We start from the raw sequence: 18,552 nt of genomic DNA, 5'->3' as shown, positions 1-18,552 counted from the left end.
AGGAGGAGCTGCCGTAGGAATAGCCGCAGAGGGCGATCGGCATCGCTTAATGGTAACGGAGGCATCGGACGGCCTCGGGAAGGCGCAAGCTCGTAAGAAAGAAGAAGTAAGCGAAGGACGGGGGAAAGCCGCGCAGGGCTCACCATCTCACGCCTGCCCACGGCGGCACAGGGACCTGGCGGGGCCGGGCCGCTGCCGGGCGGGGCACGCTGGCTGGGCTGCTGCGGCGGGACCTCCCTCCTTCCCACAGGGCGACAGGGCAAGCCCTTCTCGCCCGCTCTGCCCGCCCCCGGGAGAACGGCAGGGGCGCCAGGGTGAGTCCGGCCGCGCACGCTCGCTTTCCTCCCGCCCCGCGGGCACCCGTGGCCTGACCCGGCCCGGCCGCCCCCCGCGCCGCGGGGCCGGCGGGAACTGCCCCTGCCCGCTCGCCGCAGGGAAGCTGCTCGCCGGTCTTACTTGAACCTTGAGGGACTCAGCGATGAGCTGCGCCCCGCTGACAGCCTCCCCCTCCGCACCGCTCCCGGAAGCCATTCCGGCTCCGCGCAGCCCCAAGCCAGGCCGAAGCCGCCCGCCGGGGACGCGGACGAAACAAGACCCCCGGCCGAAGGTCGGGTGCAGTTGACTGACACGCCGCCCGGCCAATGAGACAGCGGAGGGGGCGGGCCCGAGCGCCGCGGATATCCACCTCTGACCCCGCTGGCAGGCGGTGCGGGGACCAGGGCGAAGGCTGGGGAAGCCTCCTATTGGCTAGAGCGGGCACCCAATCAGAGGCCGGGAGGTGTCCGCACTCCCCCCGCCCCCACGCAGCCGCAGGCCTGTGGAGGTGCCGAGCGCGGAGCAGCCGCCAGGGGGCGGGGGCAGCCTGGCGCGGCGCGGCGCGGCGCAGCGTCAGGCTCGCGGCGTGGTGGCGCGCGGGGGGCGGCCATTAGGCGGTGGCGGCGGCGGCAACGGCACCAACGGCACCAACGGCCGGGGCGGCGCGTGCGGAGCCCGGCTCTCAGCGGTCGGGGCGGGGGAAGCGCAGGCAGCGCTCCGCGGCTCGCCGAGCGAGCGGCCTCAAGCCGGGGGAGGGGGGAGCGGATGGTCCGGTTCACCGCCCGGCCCGGGCTCCTGTAAGGCCGCGCTTGGCGTGTGGCAGCTCGACCTCGAAGGCCCGTGGGAGCTGAAGGGCGAACCCCGTTTGTAACTAGGGCGGCCGCCTCCGCAGTGTAGCATTCCAGCTTTGTGGAGTTGGTCGGAGATTGCTAACGCAGAGCGGGGCAAAGTACAGGGTAGTTTTACACGAAGATACCTGATGCCAGCATTCATGAGGAGAAGCGGGAGCGTAGCGTGAGGCGCGTCTCCAAAATCCTCACCGAAGGATGGTGCACACCATTTTACCTGGCTCTGCCTGTCCTGGCCACGCCAAGCACGCACGTGTCCGAGAAGTGGCACAGTTGACAATACGTTCTGCCCCACGCTCTGACTCGTTGGTTGTGCTACCATCTTGAGTTGTTTGAGCTGAACCACTAATAGCAGCATTCAATTCACCCTCGCCCTGTCAATAAGATAACATAGATCTTTTAATTATGAGACAAAGTGTACTTCAGGAATGCTGTGAAAGGTATAAAACTTCTTGCAAAACATTGTATTGAATGGGCAGCATTCTTTAAAAATAGATTGTGCCTCTGGATAAAAGCCAAGAAGCTAGAGCAATGTTAGGTAATGCACTGCACACAGAATTAAATGTTTTTCAGAAATGGAAATGTAAGATACCAGTTCACATTGAGCTATGATTGCATTGCTAAAAAAACTTCATAAAAACCTATATAGTAAAATACTGTACTAAAATACAGTGCACTATATAAAAGCAGTAGACAGGAGGGACCAATAGAAAAAACTTGAATTTCACTATATTTTTACATCTATGTAGGGGCTGTTGTGTTATATATTCTATATACTAGAATGGCAGCAACATCACAATTCATGGATATCAATGTAAAAAAGATTTACTTTTTTTATAGCAAATTTAATATTTTGCCTAGTAATTATTACTGTTTATGTTACTATAGCTTAACAGGCATTTGCTATTAATCACTTAAGAGGACCCAGACTAGTGCTGTGCTACTTCTGTTTTTTACAGTCCGTTGGATTCTTCTGAGTATAAAAGTGCTAAGAAGCAGGGTATGTATTGCCTTCCTCTGGTGAGAGTAGACAAACTTCTATGTTTCCAAAGTTGTTGAAAAGTGAGTGACTGGATGCTTTGCTTCACAATGTACTGAGATTAGATGGTTCTGAAAAACTGAATAGGAAAACAGTCTGCACTGTGACTGGGGGAAAAACTTGTCTGAATGAGCATCCAAACTTAAACACTGGTCTTTTTACCTTTTCTATAGAACTATAACTAGAATACTGTGACTGCATGACAGTAATACTGCTATGAAATACTTATATTTGGGTGAGATGATCCTACTGAAGTGTATCTGCCAGGCAAAAGACCACATAAATCACAGGAAAGGGACAGAAAAAGAGATTAAATTATAAAGCATTTCAGTTCATGAAAATTTCTTTTAGAGTCCTGGCTCAGATAAAGTGACAGCTCTGTAGACCCTGAACAAATTAACTTCTCTTCAAGGAAAGGATTTATTAGATAGTGTAGCACTTTCTGTTAGGAAAAAAAAATGTGGCTGAGACTTACCTGGAGTCTCACAGCCTAAGGGCTGAATAAACCCTGATAGTATCCTTATTGTGGCCGGAAAGGTTACTATCCCCAAGTCCAGCCTTGGAGCTTGTCACAGCTCTCCTTGTTAGAAGCAACCCATTAGATAGAAGGGTTCAGTTGTTTAAGCTGTCAAATAGGGGAAAGGCATTAGGGAGCACTCACGTAAGTGCTTGGCCATCGTCTGTAGGACTAGCAGTAATTACAACCAAAGATAAGGACTCAGAGGAATTATTTTGGTTATTAAATTATTTTAATTGGCCCAGGTTCAGCCAGATGGGATTGCGTAGTTGGATGTTTAGTGCTAAACCTTGTGTGCATCTAAATGAGGAAGGGTTAGTACTTTGAGCGTTTCTGACCACCAGAAAATAAACCGTGGCAGAAAAATGAGAATTCTCCAAGCATGTCTGTAAAATACATTTTGTAGAAGCGCATTACCTGTTAATTTTTTATGTTAATGTGTTGGCTTGGAAGGCAGAAAGGCTATTTTTCTAACGCATAGCAATGCCATCCTGTGATCTGAAACTCTCCAGCTTTTTCCATCACTAGTAATGATGGATTCTAATTACATCTTAGTTGACAACTTCGTTGAGGAACGGCCGACTAGAACCCATTCCTGTCCTAAATAGGCATTTTGGCTCTGAAGGGATGACAGAAATAGAAAAGAGAGTTTTGTCAGTGAAGTGCAACACTGTGTGTTTATTTTCAGTGGCTTCCTTAACTGCGAGAGGCTTCCCACCTCTCTTCTCTCTCCCCCTGCTACTGCTTTCTATCTTCACATGTACCTTGGTATTTCATTTGCAAAGCTGAGCTGCATAGGACGAAGTACGATCCTCTGTTATTGATATGCATTTGCCAAATCACCCTCGGCCCCCCCTAAGTACCAAGTGTTTTCCTCAAGATGTGGAATAGCAAGGGTAGCTTATTGTACATCACTTCTCACCGTTTCTATAAATGGAGTGTCTTTAATACAACTGTTTACAGAGATGCCAAGGCTTTCTTCTGTTTTTATTGTGCTTTAGGTAACTTAAATTTACCATTGAAGGCATGAATATATGGACACATTGGCAAATTAAGCCTCAAGAAAATACGTAGTTGAGCTTAGCAGCATCTAATAGCTAAGTTACTCCTGGACCCTTACAAGTGTTATTACATATTAAAACTTTTTGGTTGAGCAAACAAGTCTTCTGCCTACCGTAGCCACTAAGGTTATGATTTTACTGTCCTACATGGAATTGTGTTGCTATAAAACCAGTGTTGCAAATAGTGCGTAGAGCTCATGGAAGCAAAAAAGTGGTTTAAACTAAGGTATTACTTACTAAATGCTTTTTGAATAGCTTTCACTCACGCTTCAATTTGTTCGTTGTTAGATACTAAACCAGTTGGTGATTAGACAAAAAAAACCCTCAAAACAACAGTATTGAGGATTGCTTATTAGCTGCTTTTCATTCTGGAATTTAAGAAAAGAGGTATTTTAAGTTAACTTGCCATAGACTTTCTTTTGTAGGTAGAGAACTACATTTAATATGACATGAATAAAAAATAAAAATGGGATTAGTTTAAAATTGAGTTCTTTTCGTGCTGAACTCCTAATGGGAACTAGAGAAGGCTCTTCATGCATGTGTCTTTCAGAGTCTGTATTTGCTTTGGAGAAATTCAGGGAGTTGTGGATCACAAAGATTGAAAAGCATTAAGAGTGTTTTGGAACATTTTTTTTCTTGGATAAGAATTACCAAAGAGCAACCTGAGCAACCCTAGGGCTCTGAGCAACCTGATCTAGTTGAAGATGTGCCTGCTTATTGCAGGGGGGTTGGACTAGATGACCTTTAAAGGTCGCTTCCAACCCAAACTATTCTATGATTCTATGAAACACAATTAAAAAGTCAGTAACTGAACTTGAAGACTGGGCCATCAATATATAGCATCAGTGCATCTTTCCTGCATGCTCTTTCAATTTCACTGATATTCAAGATTTAATTCCTTAATGATACTAGTAACACTGGGGTGACAAATACAGAAGTCTCGTATTGTGAGAATAACATGGTATTTCCATAGTATTTCTTAAGCATTGCACAGCCATTGATGGTGTCAGTCAGTTCTTGTTCTGTATAAGTATTTTCCCAACTTGGGACGTCAGAAAGGCTACATGGGGAGCCCATATTGGAGAGAGTGCCCCAGCCTTCCAGACTCACTAATTCTTTATTTCTTTCTAAGAAAAGCTCAGTAATGCAAATTTTCGGCATTTTGTATGGATTTTTGCTTTATTGTTATTACTATGAAAGCATTTTAGAGGAGGAATGCAGACCTGAATTGCACTCAGCATTTTTATAAATGTTGAAAAAAGCCGCAGTGTATGAGACAAATTAGTGTATTACATATGTGGAGTTGGAATAGAGTGAATCCATAATCCATCAGGAGAGGCATTTTCATGATAGACAGATAAATGTAGAAGTAGTGTCTGTTGTAATTCTTTTGGCAATTCTCTGTTTCAGTATTGATAAAATTAGTTAAATCACTACTTGACTACTAAATATTGTGTCCGAATGATTTTAGGAAATGCTACTCTTAAATACATCCCCCATCACCAAATGGGGGAGAAACTGCAAATTTGCAAGCTGCTTTTAACTTTTCCCAAAGACGTTTTGATACATGGTGCGAAAGGTCTATAAATTAATGATAAAGTTAATTGGAAAGGGAGACAAAGCAAGGAGATCAGTAGAACTATATATGAAGCTAAAATGCTTTTAAACAGAACACAGTTATTTAAAGCACCAACATAGATAGATTTGTTTAGAAACAATATGAATGTGGTTGTTCAGAAATTTAAAACCAACACACTCAATTCAAACACTGTTAATCTCAGTTACAGTCCATATGTAATCGTAAATTTAAATTCCTGGCACTATGTGTTGCTCAAGGTCCACCAACCCCACCTGTTTTTTTCGCTCTAGATTTATGGCATACACCATGGTGGATCTGTGCTGGAAGCTGTCTGTCTGCTTTTTTTGCTGTCATGTTGTCTCGGGAAGAGTTAAGCGAGAAGGGCATTATGTTGCTGCCGTGTATGAACACGAGTCCATACTGAGTCCTAACCCAACAGCCCTGGTTGATCGACAGTCTGCGCTGGAACTCATGGGCAGAAACCTAGACATCTATGAACAGCAAGTAGTGGCTGCTGCAAGACAGGTATGCCGCAGCTTAGTAGCAGTTGCGTGTGTCCTATGTATATATAGAGTAAGTGCTATTGGAGGATAATCTTTCACGTTTGTGTTCCCAGGCAACTAAAGCCATATTTATATACATAAGTATGGTCTGGTTTTTCAGACATTCTGACCTGCCAGCAGCTCTGAAAAAAATCAGGCCAATTAGCAGCTCACCGAACTTGAGTTATTCCCAGCTTGGAAAAACACGCCTATAGTTATTTAGTATAGAGAAATTAATTTTCTATTTTGGTCTGACTACCTAGCTCCTTTCTGTTTTCTTAAATGGAATGTTTTTATTGAAAGATTGTCTTACAGGCAGCTGTCTTTGGGTTTGATTTTATTCCAGTGCTCTCAATGGAAATTCCTGAATGTTTCTAAAATCTAAGGAAGTTAAATGCTTTGGAAATGAATGTTCCACCATTAACAACTTTGTGGAAGTAAAGTTTTCCATTCCTTTCTCCTACGGTCCATGGAATGGTTCTCAGTCTAAATATAATTAGAGGAGAGAGACTAGTATTTCTGGCTGTTCTTATGCACAGCCTTCTTTCCTTCCCTCCCCAAGAAAACCCAAAGCTGGTTCTAGTCAGAGGAAGCAGGCATTACTGTTCCTGCGCAGAGAAGAATTGACTTGCAAGTTTCAGAAATCTGTTGTTTTGGAACAGAAGAATTACAATTTTTATATAATTTCAAAAAGTGGTGGTTTGGTTTTGGTTTTTTTGTTTTTTGGTTTTTTTGAGAATGATGACTGGGCATCGCAGTCCAGAAGCATAATAGCTATTTTTATGCAGTACTGCATCCAAGACACATAAGTTATCCCAAAGCCATAGCACAGATAACACATTTGAACTGGCTTTTGAACAGTCACAGGAATTTGAGTGACTGATGCTGTGTCTGATTTAAGAGGAGCCCACCACATTTTTAGGAACAGATCTTCCCGAACTTCAGGTAGAGCCAGTCTAGCTCTGGCATGGCTACATTTCTACCAGAATCTGCATTGCTTCCACAGTCAAGCTGTTCCCAGTACCCTATACAACCCTATATACCTAATCAAGGTATATAGCCCAGACTAAGTGATGCTGCACCTTTGACACAGTTACTGTACCTTTGACACAGATACAGGACCTTTGACAGAGTTCATCTGCAAATGGCATAATTCTGGAAAAAAGTTAAGACAAATTTTAACATCAGTCTTTAACCTGAAGTCAAAGAAAAGATATTTTCAAACTACAGTCGTGTCAAAACCTATTTGGGTTATCCTTAACTTTCTTTAGCTCTTTCTACCCATGAGATTCCCTTCCCCCCCCCTTCGTATTTACGTTGGGTTTGCTTTGCCTACAAAACATGCCTTTGTTTTACATACAGGGAGCACAGATCATTGTTTTTCCTGAAGATGGAATCCATGGCTTCAACTTCACCAGAAACTCCATTTATCCTTACTTAGATTTCGTTCTGTATTCACAGTCTGTGAAGTGGAATCCATGCAGAGAACCGTATTTGTTCAATGACACAGAGGTAAATGTAGGAGTGATTTCTGCAGAGAGGTGGAATAACTGAATGCTGGATTTGTGCGCCAAGTGGGAAACTAGCTCTAGCTTGGGGAAGTAAGCAAGAAGTTTAACAGCTCGTAGTACCAGACTGTTTTCATGAACTCTCAGTTTATGCTGGTTTCATTCTGAGCAGAGGAGGGTTTTAGATGTATACATGCAAGAAGATTAGCTTGTTTATGAGCCATCTGGATTTCTCATCTCCCCCTCCCCAACCTATGAAATGGTAACTACTCTCTAATAAGATATATTGTTAGTAGTGTGGGATTTTATTTTGAACAACACTGTGTTATATAAAACAACATAGCAGTATCTTCATTTTTGATGCATTCTTGTTACTCAGTTTTAATGACAATTACATCAGAACATTCTGACTCAGTGATTGTGTGTAAAATGATGAGCACAAGTAACAGGACTTGACCCGCTGTAATGTAATAGAAGTCACAGCTCAGCACAGAGCAAGTGTGATTACTGAAGATGTGACCTGCAAGTTACAAAAATAATATTTTCATCGACTGTTCTGAACCCAAAATGAAAATAACATGCTTAGTAATACAAACTATTGATTCCTATTAAGGTTACAGTAGTCAGTATGATGAAAGTTAAGTAATCATGCATGTGCCTACTAAGCAGAGTCTGTGTGCAAACCTTAATCGCAGTTGTAAATGGTGACATACTTTGGCCTATGAAGCTTTACTACCAATGATCATGCACAAGCAAGCAAGAACTTAGTTTGCCATTCAGATCCTATTTGGAGATTGCAGTACTGGCAGTCTTTGGTACAGCCCTCTATGGCGTGGAAGAAACATCCCGGTAATACTGTAGTCTGTAACTTTTTGTATTTCTTTTCCATAGCTAAGCAAAATCTATCCATTTACACCTCTGCTTCTCTAAGCTAGTAATCACTTTTTTTTAAAATTTAGAGTAAAAACATCTAGTTGCAGGAACAAGCCATTACGGGTGCTAATGATCATTATTAGATGTTTGCTGTTCTAAAGGCACACAGAGATCAGTTATGCTGCCTTGTCAAAGCTTTCAGTTCACCTATGGTGTTTTAAAGCCATTGGTGCTCCTGCAACAGTCAGAAGGTTCTGAAAAATTAACGCCCTTGAAATAGAGAGATTATTTATTTACTTACTTCTCAGGAAATAAAACCCAGATAATTTTTTCAAAGCTATTTTGAAATTAGTATCCAAAATACTTTTCAGTCTAGAAAACCACTGGTTCCAATAGCTTACATCACAAAATCATCAGTACATTTAAATTTTACAGATAAGGTCAAACGCGTTCGATTTCCAGTTGAAAATAATAATTTGAAAAGTATTAAATTTGTCATAGCTGCTTAAGTAAAACTTATCCTTCCATATCCTGAAGTGCTTACATTTCCCCATACTGTTTTTCAGGTTCTTCAGCGTCTGAGCTGCATGGCGCTGAAGAACAAAATATTCCTTGTGGCAAACTTAGGAACTAAGCAACCCTGTGAGCACACTGATCCTCACTGTCCATCGGATGGAAGATACCAGTTCAATACCAACGTGGCATTCAATGATGACGGTGCGCTAGTAGCCACGTATCGCAAACACAATCTGTATTTTGAATACGCTTTTGATACCCCTCCAGAGCCTGACTATAAACTCTTTGATACCCCTTTTGCTGGCAAGTTTGGTATGTTCACTTGCTTTGATATACTCTTTTTTGAGCCTGCAGTGAACCTCATCAGACAATACAATTTGAAACAAGTTGTATATCCGACTGCCTGGATGAACCAGCTCCCGCTCCTGTCTGCTGTAGAATTTCAACAAGCTTTTGCAACAGCTTTCAACATCAATATTTTAGCAGCTAATATCCACCACCCTACCTTAGGCATGACTGGGAGTGGCATATACACTCCTGTCAAGTCATTCATCTACCACAACATGGAAGGTTACGGTGGCAAGCTCATAGTAGCAGAAATTCCTGTGATTACCACGGATTACAAAACCAATTTGGAGAGTAATGAGAGATTCAGAGAGAACTTACATCACTCATGCAAGACTTCTACAAGCGCCCCAATGGATGATCAAGTTTGCTTTAAGGAGGAACAAGAGATGCCCGGCAGAGTATCAGAAAAAGGAAATGAACAGTTACCTCCCCTATTTTATGCAGAAATGATGTATGACAACTTTACTTTCGTTCCTGTATGGGGGGAAAAAGGAAAGCTCCAGGTTTGTGCCAATACCCTTTGTTGTTACTTAAATTATCGGAGAGCCGTTTTAACCGATGAATTATATGCTTTGGGAGTTTTTGATGGGCTCCACACAGTGCATGGCACATACTATGTCCAGGCCTGTGCATTAGTAAAGTGTGGTGGTCTCAGCTTTAGCACTTGTGGACAGGAGGTTACAGATGCCACTGCTCTGATAGATTTCCAGCTATGGGGAAATATGAGTACCCCTTATATCTTTCCTTTACTGCTGACATCTGGTATTACCTTGGACTTTGCTGATCACATGGGCTGGAAAAACAACCACTATTTCATAAGCAAAAATAGAACATCTTCTGGCCTACTGACAGCTGCTCTATATGGACGATGGTACGAAAAGGACTAGCACAGATACTTGACTGAATCAGAAAACAACTGCCCATATTTTCAGAATATGTCTCTTAACAGAAGTTGTTGAACATCTGTACTGCCTGGAGCTTCAGGTATGTTTGTTACACGACTGACTGATTAGATTCCACATTTGAAATGATAAGCAAAGCACTTAACCTAAGAGGCTTTAAGTACAGTCTGTATCTTGGTAGCTTATGTCCTACCAGAAGTAAAAGAAGCTGCCTTGCAAAGATAAAGGCTTGTGTTGAGATGTTTTGTATTGGGAAAATAATATTTCTCATTTCAACTGAATTTGTTCCTTTTAATTTAATCCTTTGGTTTTCTGGGATCCTGGCTAGGAGTATGGAAATGAATGCAATGAAAAACCATTGCAAAAGGAGGAAAAATAGGGAAGGGAATGAAGACACAAATACCATGCATGATATGCATGAAAATATATCTTTATACATACATAAAGCTTGTATATGGTGGTGTTCTGGTTTTTGGTTAGGGTGCCGTGATTTGTTTTTTTTCTTAAGAGTCAAAAACTCCCAGGTGAAATCATTACCGTTTACTGGCCACTCAGTTGTCTGTAATCCTGTTAGAAAACTCAGTGAGTTTTCTTGTATACTTTCCTCATACTCATATACAGTAACTGAATGTTACAGCTGTGAACATCTACGAAACAGCTAGTCTGGGGAAGAGGATATCAAATGATTGTGAAAAACTAGACTGCATTAAGACATAATTTCCAGCCTACTGTGCAAGGAATTGTGTTTAAACAAAACGTCGGCAATGAATATCAATGACTATGTTATGTACTGTTTAAGTACTTTAACCTTCCACGTTTAAAAGAGAGGTCATTTCAAGACTCTTGACTTTAAGACACCTTACACATTGTTCATAAATTTATTCAACAAGAGCTATGAAAAGCACATCATGAATTGTGGGACAGCAAGGTTTTTACATAAATACTTTGTGTGCCAGATGGCAGGTTCCTGCTGCTAAATGAGTAAAACACACCATTGTTTCTAGAGCAATAACTAGAGTAAGTGCTATAAATACCGTACTGCAGTGACAAACTGTTCTACTGCAGTGAAGAGGTTGGGAAGAGAATATTCAAAGGATATTAATTTGGGGTTAAATTCAGAGAAGATAATTTATTCTCAAGCGTTATAATTTTGTGTGGTCTTACTGGCTGTTATGACTTCACCTGCATAATAGCTGTTAAGTAACAGAATAAACACAACCGTTCCTTTGGTGAGTCCTCGTGTTCCACTTGCTCAGTTTGTTAGTTGCATTCCAGTGGCCGGGAGGAGCAGCGAGGAGCAGAGCGCTAATGGGAGAGCTGTGAGTCTCCATTTCGGTGGTCTGAGTCAGTTCCGAGATGTGTTCAAACTCAAACCACTATGGCAGCTACAAGTACGCGTACTGAAAGGTGCTCAATAAGCTCCTGCTTTGAATGAACTCACTTTCTGGTTTCAGAAAGCAAAACAACCAAGAAGTTGCTGAATTTCTACCTCAAGGTTTGTTAAATATTTACACAAAATAAGTATATAAATATTTATGATCTTGGGCTCTATCAAACCTTCCTTCTCCAAGCTGTATTACTGTGAGCCAGGACCTAGTCACACTCAGTTTTGATACAGCAGCACAACAGGTTTGTTTATCCTGCAGCATATACTGGACAGAAATACAGAGAGGGGAATGTCTGTATCTCGTTAGACATAAACTTGATGATGCAAAAGTAGGCCATCCCACCGCAGGATTATTAAAAAGCATTCATTCTTTGGCACCCATAGTGGTGTTCTTGCTGAATGCTGCACAAATTCCAGAACGTACAGGGTAAAACAGAAAAGCATTTGTGGTGCTTATTGTGCTTCTGGTTCTAGTACCATAATGACCAAGCCTAAAAGAAAGAAACAATGAACGGCTAGAGAATTTCAGCTCTCAGGACAAGCCTCCCCACCTCACTTTGTAGGCTGAAAAACATGTGTCCTCTTGCACTAAATACTGTTTTGGATTTAGTTCCAAAGCAGACTGTTATTATCACAATAAATTAGGCTAAACAAGTAAATAGCATTATGCGTATTTGCTATGCTTAAGAAAAAAAAAATGCATTTATTTGTGAAATACTTGCAAAGTGTGTTCCACAAAGCTGTTCTAGCTTTGGGTATGTCAAAACTATTAGAAAACAAGCCATTCTGGCCCTACTGTTTGCATGGTTTTGCTCTGTCTCTTCCCTGAGGAGAGCAGGCGTAAGTATTAGCGTGTGTTTTCATACCTTGTTCCCTTCACCCAAAAAAGCAGCCTTTAGGAGAGACACTGGAAGAAGCGGAACAGACAGTACTAGACACGATGGAGAATTACCATTAAGTAACTTCCCCCCCCCCATCCCGATCTTTGAGTGACAACAGATGTATCCGTTCTGAAACGGGGTGACCAGGCAGTAACCTACGACACTCACCACCACCAATTGGCGGGTTTTGGAAGTCTGCGCTGGAACAGCGATCCCAGCGTTGCCCTGCTGAATGCAGCACCGCTCCCAAACAACCCAGTGTTCCGTGTGAGTGAAGCTACATAAGATTTATTGAGGAGGTGTGAGAAGCCTTCAGCAAGGCTGATGTTCACACAGGGAGACTCGTAACATACTGTAATGCAGCCCGTCATCTAATGTCTCTTCAATGGATACAAACAGTTTCATTAAAGCTTCCTGAATGGTTTCCGTCTGTGAGCGCAACCAGAAACAAACCAGAACACAAGGATCTTCTGACATACGGGAAGTACAGCTGAAGTCTAGAACAGCTTTAAATCACTAGGTCTGTTGACTTAAATTGAATCAGGATTTGGAAATTTGTACCGAGACCAAAGGAACATCCTGTCTGAGACAGACAGCAGGGGATGATGTCTTTAAAAGGCCTTGACACTGCCCCTGGGAAGGGAAAGACAACCAGAGAAACTGTCCGGGCAGGGGTAACAGCACACAAATCAGAGGTGTTGGGGCTTTCTTCGTAAGGGATCTGCTGCTTTAGGGTTCATGTGACCAGTGAGTTTTCCAGGTGGATGTGGGGATACTCAGATTACAGTGAGGGAAACCACCAGAAAACACACCAGAGGAACATTTGGCAAACAGGACGTTGGAGTTAAGTTACTGAGAGGCATGTGAACAGGCTGAGGAACTGGAAACGGACTGGGACAATCTCTTCAGATCAGAGATCTTCACAATGCACAAGTGGGCATAAGCTTGTTTAGGCAGATCTCTACAGGTGATATGAACTGGGCTGAAGTGACTGAGCTTCAAGAGCCTCCTGCAATCAACACGGAAGTAAGGAAGCCATCGTCATGAGGCACAGCACGGTCTTGCCCAGGCTGTGACCTGTTTTGCAGCATCAGGTATTTGACAAACACCCCAGCGTCACAGAAAACCCAAGAGGACCAACACAAAAACTGCCCTCTTTGGCTGCTTCAGACATACCATCTAAAGTGAATAAAAGAGCCAACTGAAGAAAATTACATTTTTAGAGCTGTTACAGAAAGAGGACCTGAACAATGCCTAAACAACACTACTGACACACACGCAGGTTCAGTGGCTAGAAAGAACTACCCCCTCCTCCTCCATTTATGTAGGTTAAAAAAACAAAAACAAAAGTGGTGACAAATGCCATTCCTGAAACCCCAAATATCCACAGGTTGAAGTGAGAATTATCGCTCAATCAAGTTTTTAACGGTCAACAGCAGTGGAAGTACTTCAGAGATTCACTGTGCTCTCCTTCCTCCCTCCACTGGGAGAGCAGGCGTAGGCAACGCAGGTCAGAAGTCAGAGACAATAGTTAGTGGTACCCACAGCAGATCAAACAAACGCTTGGTAGAAGAGATTAGAAAGGTTGAATTCAGTAAGATGTTAGTAGATTCTAAGAAAGATTTTTAAGATTTTAAGAAAACTATGCAGACAGCTTGAATAATGAAGTTTGGCAAGGCATAGGAAATAAATGACAGAATAGGATGTGAATCCTTAGATTTTGCTTTAAAACTATTTAAGGTATCTAATATAGTCTTTTAACATAAAAGAACATCTGAGACCTCAGTATTTTAAGCTTTGTGAACTAAGTCAACTCCCAGGTACAATGAGAAGAAAACCTGCACGTCTGTCATCTGACAAGGCTTGGAAGCGGGGGTTTTTGTTCTGATGTGAATCTGAATAGCAAAATTTCTGGTTGCTTCTGTTGCAATTTTAATGAAAAAAGATGTAAGGTGTTTTTCTCCTCTTTAAATATTTAGTGACGCTAACAATATTAAGACAGCTTGAAAGGCTCTTCAGGTTCCATGTTATTCAACTATGTTTACAGTTACATGGTGAAACACTGCAAGATCCCTTTTCCAACCTCGGAAAATTGCTGAAACATAGCATAGAATGGAGGGAGCTCATTTTATCCGAATGTAAAATAACACCCACCACCAGGGAAGCATGGATAATTTAGATGCTGCTTTATTTGAAGACAAATAACAGTGCTAAAGAGACTGGGATACTGGGTTGGAAAGAGGAGCAAGAAATCTTCAAGTCCCACAAGTAGGGACATTCGTCGTCATCTCCTGTCAGGAACGTTCAATTGCGAGATGAGTTGTAGAGACAGAAAAAAAGCCCCCAGCTGGAAAATTTTAGTCACATCCATACCTGTTTTTCCCCCAGGGAAAGGAAACCAAAACAATCTTGTGATTTTCCTGGGCTCTAGATGACTGAACAACTGAAAGAAACGCTCTTTCCGAGGCTGCCATTTCAGACAGTTTTTCTCTCGGTAGGTATGTGACGATACATGGATCAGACTAGAGGCCTGGGTAATATTTACAACGTCCAGCCAGGCATTTGCTTCTCCTGTTAAGCAATAAAATGAAGGGATTTTTGTGATAAGGCTTATAGATCATTATAGATACAATAATAGGATATTTTCTTAAGAATGACCACTTGTTTTGCCATTTCAAATTAATGCATGGTGGTTCCTTTGCACTTAACATTCTCCAAAACATACGGATATTAAAGTGAGAAAAGGACTCCAGAAAAATAAAAAAGCCAATGTCATCAGGTTAACAAAGAGGCCTATGTTGTGTTTCTTCACATTTAATATCTCAGGTTTCAGCCTGTAAAGGAGACCCATGTTTTATAAATTACTATTTTGTCCAATTTGGAGTCACAGCTACAGATTTATAAAAAAGGGTTTTAATCCTGATCTGAAAGAATTCTTCTCCAACTGTCCCATCAGCTTCTGCAGCATATAGAAGGATTATAAGGAAGTCAAAGTCATCACAAATCATTGAGAGATTACTACAAGAGGCAATAATTACCAGTCAGTCTTGGATTGAAGGATTTATATGAATTTGCTGGACCAACTTCAAGAATTTAACTACTTACTTTCTCCTGATATTAAAATGGATTTTGCTGAGTTTAAATCCAGACCTATGGAAGTAGAATTAAAAGTTTAAACTACTTATTAAGACATTATAAAGACCCGTCTCTCCAAGGTTATGTTATCAGTCTGATCCAACCAGGACTGGATTATCAGGAATTATTGTTATCAGGACTTGGAGCTTTTTAACCAAAAGCACGAAGGTATTTCTTTTGGGAAGTGGCTCTGTACCATCAGCAGAGGCACAGGGCAGGCAGAGCGGTGGGAGATGAGGAGGGTACTCCTGCCAGCTCCTCCTGCTGCTCCTGGGGAAGCCCGTGGACCTCCCTCACCCGCCCTGTGGTACACTGAGCCAAAGAGCACATCCTCCAGTTCTCCAGAACTGCTGTTTCCATAAACACTTACCCTTTTTATTTAGGTTTCAGTTTTTAAGATGTGAACCTCGGTGATCCAAACATGGAATTAAGTAGTATGGGCTCCCCGGACACATCTAGCAAGGTTAAAAATGTTCCACGATTATGCACATGAAAAAACTTCTCACAAGTATATGCTAGACAACAGTCCTTTGTACCTTATTCACTGTTGCTTACAATCTTTCTACAGGCTTACCCTCTCACCCGGTTACTGCATGATTAACAGAAAGGTCACCACAAACGTCTTTTTTTTTTTTTGGCAATAAAGAAGCTGAGCTACCAGAATAATACTTGTGTTACCTCAAACCAGCTGGATGTAATGAACATTCTCTCTTTTTTTTTTTGTAAACTAGACTAAAAATAGAGTATGTTATTCTGGATTACTACAGTAGTTACTGCCTTTAAATGGACATAATCTTTGGGCAAGAGAGGAAGGCCAGTTCCTCTCAAAACCAGAATTACTGAGTTGAAGAATCTGTAAACGTTATCTCATGCTCCTTTTTAGTGATCTTCCATACAGCTTCGGTAACAGCTTTGGGATCTTTAGTGCCCTTTGTGTAGATGTTAAAAGGAGCAAAACTTTGAAGTCATAAATTTTTAAATATTAACTTTTTTTAACCAAACATTTATTAATTCTTTAGCCTGGTAGGCAAGTCAGAATTTTAAACCAGAAAATATACGACCAGAAAAAAAATCCACTACAACCAAGATCCAAGTTTATCAAGTGTGTATTTCTAGCTCTGATTGTTCCAAATACATTTATATGATTATTTTGGAGATATCTAAGGGTGGGGAAGCAATAAAGAGTAATAGGAGGAAATACAAAGCAGGAGATGCAGAGGTGTCAAGATTTTGTAAGAAATTACAAGAAAAATCTTTTTGATTACAGTGGGGTCACTCGGGGTGGGGGGAGACAGGCTGATTCTTCTTTTTAACAGCATCGAGCATTCATACTACCACACTACGCCCTAAAAGTAACAGCTCAGCCTGGGAGGTTAATACTAACGTGGCATTTTCTCCTGTAGAACATTTATCCTGAGAACTGAAAACCCGGTAAAACATCCCAGGAGTCAGACTACACAGAAAGCTGAGCAGAGCTGGTTGCTCTCATTCCTGAAGTCCATTCGATTCTCCCCACCCCCACCCCCCCAGGATAAAAAAGGTTTCTTTTATTCTAATGTACTGCTGAGTGGTCCAGCCAAGGCTCACGGCTCTCTCTTGGTGAAAATCCAAGAGATTGTTTGGATGACGGTTGTAACAATAACCGTGCCCTATTCATCTGTACAAAGAGAGGAGGATTTCTTTTAGAAAGATGGAGGTTCCAATGTCATTTTCTGGAAAGGAACAGGCCTCCACTGAGGTATGAACACTTTTTCCTTTTCTTTTTTTTTTTTTTAAATAAACCCCCCCACCAGCCACAGACAGCATTATTTGTTTTACAGAAACAGGGAACCTTCTGTTCCTTGACCTCTCATTAAGAAAGTGGTCTCTGACCACAGTAGCACGTTCTTTAAACAAATCACATTCCATTTTTGCAATAAGACCATATTCTAATAATACTCCCAATTATCACTTACAAGGCACAATTACTGTCCTACCCATACTGCCAGGTAGTAATGGAGTGGTTTTTTTTTTTCATTGTTTTTTTAAATAGGAATAACCAAATACATGCAAATTGTAATCTACAGGCTCACTAAGTTCCAATGATGATAGATGAGACACACAAATCGTGTAACTCTGAATTCCTAAATGGAATTAACGATTTCTAATAAAAAAAGACAGATCTTGAGCTCTAGAAAGTTCACAAAACTTAAAAATAATGCAATTTAATGCGGCAAAAAAGTTTTCTTCCTCAAGAGGTGAGTAGTAATGAAATGAGAGGGGCGCGATTTCTGATTGACATAAGGAAACAAAGGTGTTCCGCAGCACTGTTTTCTGCACTTGCCTGTATTCCATATCCAAATCTTTAACTTTTCAACCAACGCCTTCTGAGCTTTTTCTCCTGTCACCCAGGCACACAGTGGCCACGAATAGTTCTCCGTCTCTACTGCCCTGCTTATTTTTCGAAGAAGATAGGACTGTCCCCTCCTACAAACTGCCCTATGACTACAGACACCACGCTCTGAGGTAACAGGTCATCCTGAAGTCAAGTAGAAGTTAGCACAGATAATAAAGGCCTATTAATACAACCTTCTCACAGTTCCTTTGAAGCAACAACTGGACAGTTTCATTAACAGAAATATGCCATTGTTACCTTTTAAATAACAGGCATGCTACTTGGCATTCCGATTCAGATTTCCCACGCGCGTATGAGGAAAGATGGGTCTGTGCTGCTTCAACCTTTGCATTTACATAGATGCAGGGATCTCAAGAGAGGCCAATATGGATCTTTTGAGCGCTGCCTGCATGCTCAGCTGAGGCGCGTACATCACTCCCACATAGCCCTATACTTTGAAAGGTTCAGAGGGAAGAAAACGCAGAAATCACAATCTCCTTGAAGTCATCTAATCTGCTCACGGACAGACGTACTGCATATATAAACAATGAACACAGGCACAAATGGTTAAGTAATACTTAAAAGAAAGCCTAAAGGAATAATGAAGTAATTTAACATTTAAAATGACTTTGAATTTAAATAGCTCACCTTCACTTTAGAATTAAAATGCTGGCAAAGCCTTTGTGAAGTAGATTTTATAAATTCTAATAATAACTTATAATAACTT

General features: G+C 41.7%; 2 protein-coding genes across 6 annotated transcripts in view; one reads left to right on the top strand and one right to left on the bottom strand.

Annotated features, from left to right (window-relative positions):
- The window catches only part of HACL1 (2-hydroxyacyl-CoA lyase 1), a 29,796-nt gene extending 29,167 nt beyond the window's left edge, over positions 1 to 629 (bottom strand). The window contains exon 1 of one of the 2 annotated variants that reach the window (XM_076331244.1): positions 457 to 629. In XM_076331244.1, the coding sequence (XP_076187359.1) occupies positions 457 to 531 (75 nt within the window). In that variant the 5' untranslated portion in view covers positions 532 to 629. The remainder of the gene's footprint in view (positions 1 to 456) is intronic. The other variant, XM_076331242.1, reaches the window with a different exon arrangement.
- BTD (biotinidase) lies at positions 266 to 18,177 on the top strand. Of its 4 annotated transcripts, none has more exons than XM_076331246.1 (5): positions 965 to 1,003; positions 2,123 to 2,163; positions 5,650 to 5,884; positions 7,264 to 7,413; positions 8,849 to 11,279. In XM_076331246.1, exons 3-5 carry the CDS (start codon positions 5,654 to 5,656, stop codon positions 10,031 to 10,033), a joined length of 1,566 nt encoding a protein of 521 aa, XP_076187361.1. In that variant the 5' UTR covers positions 965 to 1,003; positions 2,123 to 2,163; positions 5,650 to 5,653; the 3' UTR covers positions 10,034 to 11,279. The 4 variants fall into 4 exon arrangements, 3 of the variants coding, with proteins under 3 accessions (XP_076187362.1, XP_076187361.1, XP_076187360.1); XR_012994710.1 differs by lacking the exon at positions 965 to 1,003 and adding an exon at positions 17,843 to 18,177 and having other exon boundaries at positions 2,057 to 2,163; positions 8,849 to 10,130; XM_076331247.1 differs by lacking the exons at positions 965 to 1,003; positions 2,123 to 2,163 and adding an exon at positions 266 to 314.
- Positions 18,178 to 18,552: the final 375 nt, after the last annotated feature.

This window comes from Aptenodytes patagonicus, chromosome 2, assembly GCF_965638725.1.
Source record: "Aptenodytes patagonicus chromosome 2, bAptPat1.pri.cur, whole genome shotgun sequence".
NCBI lineage: Eukaryota > Metazoa > Chordata > Aves > Sphenisciformes > Spheniscidae > Aptenodytes > Aptenodytes patagonicus.
The sequence above is the reverse complement of the archived record's forward strand: the minus strand, read 5'-3'. Positions and strand labels throughout refer to the sequence as shown.